This window comes from Ascaphus truei, chromosome 4 (assembly GCF_040206685.1).
Source record: "Ascaphus truei isolate aAscTru1 chromosome 4, aAscTru1.hap1, whole genome shotgun sequence".
In the NCBI taxonomy this organism is placed as follows: domain Eukaryota; kingdom Metazoa; phylum Chordata; class Amphibia; order Anura; family Ascaphidae; genus Ascaphus; species Ascaphus truei.
In genome coordinates, this window is record NC_134486.1 from 55,074,054 (window position 1) to 55,078,336 (window position 4,283).

The 4,283-nt window shown below is 35.4% G+C and overlaps 1 protein-coding gene across 1 annotated transcript in view; it reads left to right on the plus strand.

Moving 5' to 3' along the window:
* Nucleotides 1-2,090, plus strand: part of CAMKMT (calmodulin-lysine N-methyltransferase) — a 536,774-nt gene extending 534,684 nt beyond the window's left edge. The window contains exon 11 of the mRNA XM_075595793.1: nt 968-2,090. Within this exon, the coding sequence (XP_075451908.1) occupies nt 968-1,045 (78 nt within the window). The 3' untranslated portion in view covers nt 1,046-2,090. The remainder of the gene's footprint in view (nt 1-967) is intronic.
* Nucleotides 2,091-4,283: the final 2,193 nt, after the last annotated feature.

Here is a 4,283-nt window from a genome sequence, read left to right on the forward strand (position 1 = left end):
CCACAGAACATTTTAAGGAAGGTTCTTAACCACTGATATATGTAAGCAGATTTATGTACAGTATCGGGGTTCACGTGAACCTAAATGTGCAATACTGTGCGCTCCAGGCCTAAAAAAAATGTCTTTAACTTTGCTATTTTCTGTAATTACTTAGTATTTCAGATCTAGTACGCAGGTTTTTCTTTTAAGTATTTATACATGTGAAATAAAGAAACAAGTCTTATTGAAATCAAATGATTTTTTTATTCGATACATCTTGTCCTGTTTTTTGGCCCCAGAATTGTTCATTTTTTGCCTTGATCCATATGCCCCAATGCACATAAATGACATATAACATACTATATAAGCTTCAATCTATCGATTCTAAGTGACATCAATATATATATGCACTTGGAGGTTTATGTATCAAACCCTAACAAGTAGTGCAAAAGCTTTTTTTTTTTTTTTTTTTTGTTGCGCTGAAAAATACTTGCAACAGGCTGCACGCCTATGTAATATTCTTCTTTGCAGTCCCATATATGTCAGCGCAGGTCTGTGACGACATGAGGGATTTCTGGAGCAATTGGCAGAAACTTAGGGCACAGTTACATTTGCATGTTGGCGCAGGTCTAAGTAATAAGAAAAACGCAGCTTGTACTGTACTTGTTTTTAAGATTTTCCGTGCTGGTTTTCTCAATCCCCATAAAAGGTATCAGTGGCGCAGAATTACTAGAATGAGATAAATGCGGCTAATTCAAACACAGTATAATTCCTGTTCTACATCTGGCACGACTCACATAAAGAATGTACATTATTTGTATGCAAAGGTATCAGCGCTGACTGACTTCTTAATGCATAGACCCAGTGGCGTTAATTAACTTATTTTTTACTTTAACGGTATAGAGCTGGAATTGTCGTGAAGATGTTTTATTCCTAAAACATGATTGGTTAACCTGTGTTTTTTTTTTTTTTTTATTTTTTTTTACAGCTTAAGGAAGAAGAAAGTGCTATTTATGATGAAAACATCCACTATCCAATTCTACTTCTTCTTACAAAGATTAGATAGAGAAGGTCTTTTATGCAAACCAAATAAATGCACTCTGGTATACAGTACTGTACACACATGTACTTAAATGACTTAATTTCTACAACAATATTGAATTTATATGTTTATTTCTTACAAGAAAATGTGTCAACTGATTAACTTCCTTATAATAATTTCAATTTCTATGTACTGTATGTATCAGAAAACATAATTCAGAGGTTCTATCCCTGCATTTGAAACACAAGTTTTAGAGTGTTTATAGCTCCATTTGAAATGTTGATCGTTACAACCAAAAGCTGATCTGTACAGCACCCATCTTTAAATGACCCATTCATATCTCATTTTGAATGTTGTTGTGTTAAGGATTTTTTGAGATCTCTGATGATTTGGTATTTAATGGGTTAACAATGGTGCTGACAAATGTATTTTTTAGCAAATATTTTGGGGTTTGATTTTTTTTTTGTGCCAAGGATGGCTTCCTCCTGTATGGGTATAAGAAATCACTGGATCAGACAAAAGCCTCATGAACTGACCATTTGTCCTCTGGACACAAAAGCTCACCCAGCCCTCTGCTCCTCCTCTTCAATTATGTGCGATTAGTCTCAGTGTGTTGAGTCAAGAAGGGGGAGTGTGCTGAGTGCTTATTATCTGTTTAGGTACAAGAAGAGCACATTTAGGGCCTCTCTGAGGATGAAAAGTGAGCTCTAATCAGATCCCAAATAAACGGGTGTTCTTTTAGAAAACTTACCAAAACATACTTTTCGTTTATGGAAATGTTGAATGCTACACTACAGATAATGCTGTAAAGAAATCAGGCAAAGGACTCTTAAAAATGTAACTATATTTGATTTCAATCAGTTTAATGTTTTTTCAACACACAGAGAATTATATTCGGTTGCAAGTAAAATCCAGTTTTTATACACGCCCCTGCAAGGAGACAACAAAAATAACTATAGTTGGCATGCTATCAGTTTAATATTCATTGTTTTTGTCTAAAATGTGTCATATTTTTCTCAAGTAATATTTGCAATTTAAAAGAACAAAATAAAAGATTTGATACACTTGACTTACTTGTATTAATTCTGCAAAAATGGCTGCACAAAAGTTGACCAAAATTGGCAACAAACATGATGACTCAAGGTAGAAAATAATACAGGGTTTCCTATTTCTTTGTTGAGGTATTTAAGATGAAAGTCTGTAATTTGTACATGATTTATCACTAAATATACTGGCATGCATTGGTGCTAGTATGATGTCATAAAAAACAATATTTACTATGTTTGCATAAAATACAAGTTGGGTATATGGTTTTTGGTTTTTCTGTTTTCATAAAATCTGTGTTTATTTTTTTTCTGTTTTCATTTAATCAACAAATCTGTGTTTATCAGGGTTAACAATGGGGAAAAGAATGGACGCATTTGAATTTGGTGTTTATCAGGGTACTTTAAAAAAAAATTAGTTTCCATAATCGCTTGTGATGCCTTTTTGTCTCCTACCATTGGACGGGGTGGAAATTAATAGGAAAGGATGCTTCTTTTCTGGCATTTATCGGTTTTAAACATAAGTGCAAGATGATCAGTTGGTGGTGTTTTTTAGGTTAAAACTGGAATCCCTAAATATAAATCAATATGATCCCTGTGTATGTCAATGCACAACATTCAATATCCACATACAGAAGGTTCTCAGTCCATGACATTTAAAAATACAGTGGCTGTTACTACATAAATGTCCAGCCACACAACATAAGATCATGTCCAGCCACACAACACAAGATCACATATATATATATATATATATATATATATATATATATATATATATATATAAAATTATAATCCCTATAGTAATCATCTTCTTTTGTAAAATCTTACTCATTGCTTGTTGATGTTGTTATTGTGTTATTGTCTCAAACAACATGCTTGTTATACAATGCAAAACAGAGAGTACTTTTTGGAACAAGCACGTCTTCACAAAAGCAAAAAGTGTGAGATCCTCTGGGGAAGCGCCATGACAAATAATACCTTTATAATCTTGGTTTTTATATTGAAGATGCTTCTGAATTGTCATAATTGAGGCCCGAAACCACAACGCCACAAAATGACAACAAGAAATATCACATACTGCACAATGCTATGTTTTAAAGCAATTATTATCAAATAAATATGTTTAACTATGGAATACGTATATCCTTTTGGGGGTAAAGCCCAGCAATATGCAGCCACTGCTGGCTCCCATACATCAAGAAAACCAAGCCTGAAAAGGAAAAAGAGTGAGCCCAAGGCACTTTGTAAACGGAGATGTCATTTTGTGATAAACACAGGGACATCGCACACATGTATGAGACTGAAGTAAGTGAGACTCCTCCAGGTGAACATCCTACCATTGAAATTACTATTAATATTTCTTCTAATACAAAAAATAGATCACTGAGATCACTAAGATGTAACATGTTGCATGTTACCGCCATTGGTTCACACATTGGTGCTCGAAAGGTCTTCAGCTTTACTTCGGAAGCTAAGGCCCGTAATATAGTGTGTGCGGCCATGCGCGCGTGCCTGTGCGAACGCGCGTGCATGTGCTGCACACTTTTTGTGTGTATGGTGTCAGTGACACTGTGTGTGTGTGTGTGTGTGTATTGTGTGTTACGTTTCTAATAAATAAATACGTTGGAATAAATTATTTATTAACATTGTACATATACATATACATATACACACACACATACATACATACATTTCAGTGGCGGTAGCAGCGCGAAATCTTTATTTTCCTCATCTTCCCCACTGTCGGCCGGTTCCACGCTCATTGCCGTGCGCGGGCTCGCAGCACCATTATAGAAAGGCTGACTAACCTCAGCCAACGATAACTGCCACGCGCGCACACGGCGCAGCAAGCGCGCCCTCTATAGAAAAACCCTAAGAATGGTCCTACAATGCATTGCTGTGAGAAGAAAAAATACAGTGACAATATACTGGAATCAGAACACATTTTGTGGCAAGAAATATTTTTTATTTTTTTCACTTTTGAATGAAATGCTGGTTAAGCAGAGGCTTTAGTTTGGTGTGGGAAGTTGTTTTCCACTATTGGTTTTCTCCTCCTTGTTTCCAACACTTTTTTTGTTTTGTTTTGGGGGTTTTTTCTGCTTCATTTGAGCACCTAGATGGATCTCTGAAAGGCAGAGGTCAAGTCCACAGTTAGATCATACATTTCTGCCTCACAAAAACTTGAATTGAAATGCCAAGTGATGGGCTAACATCAC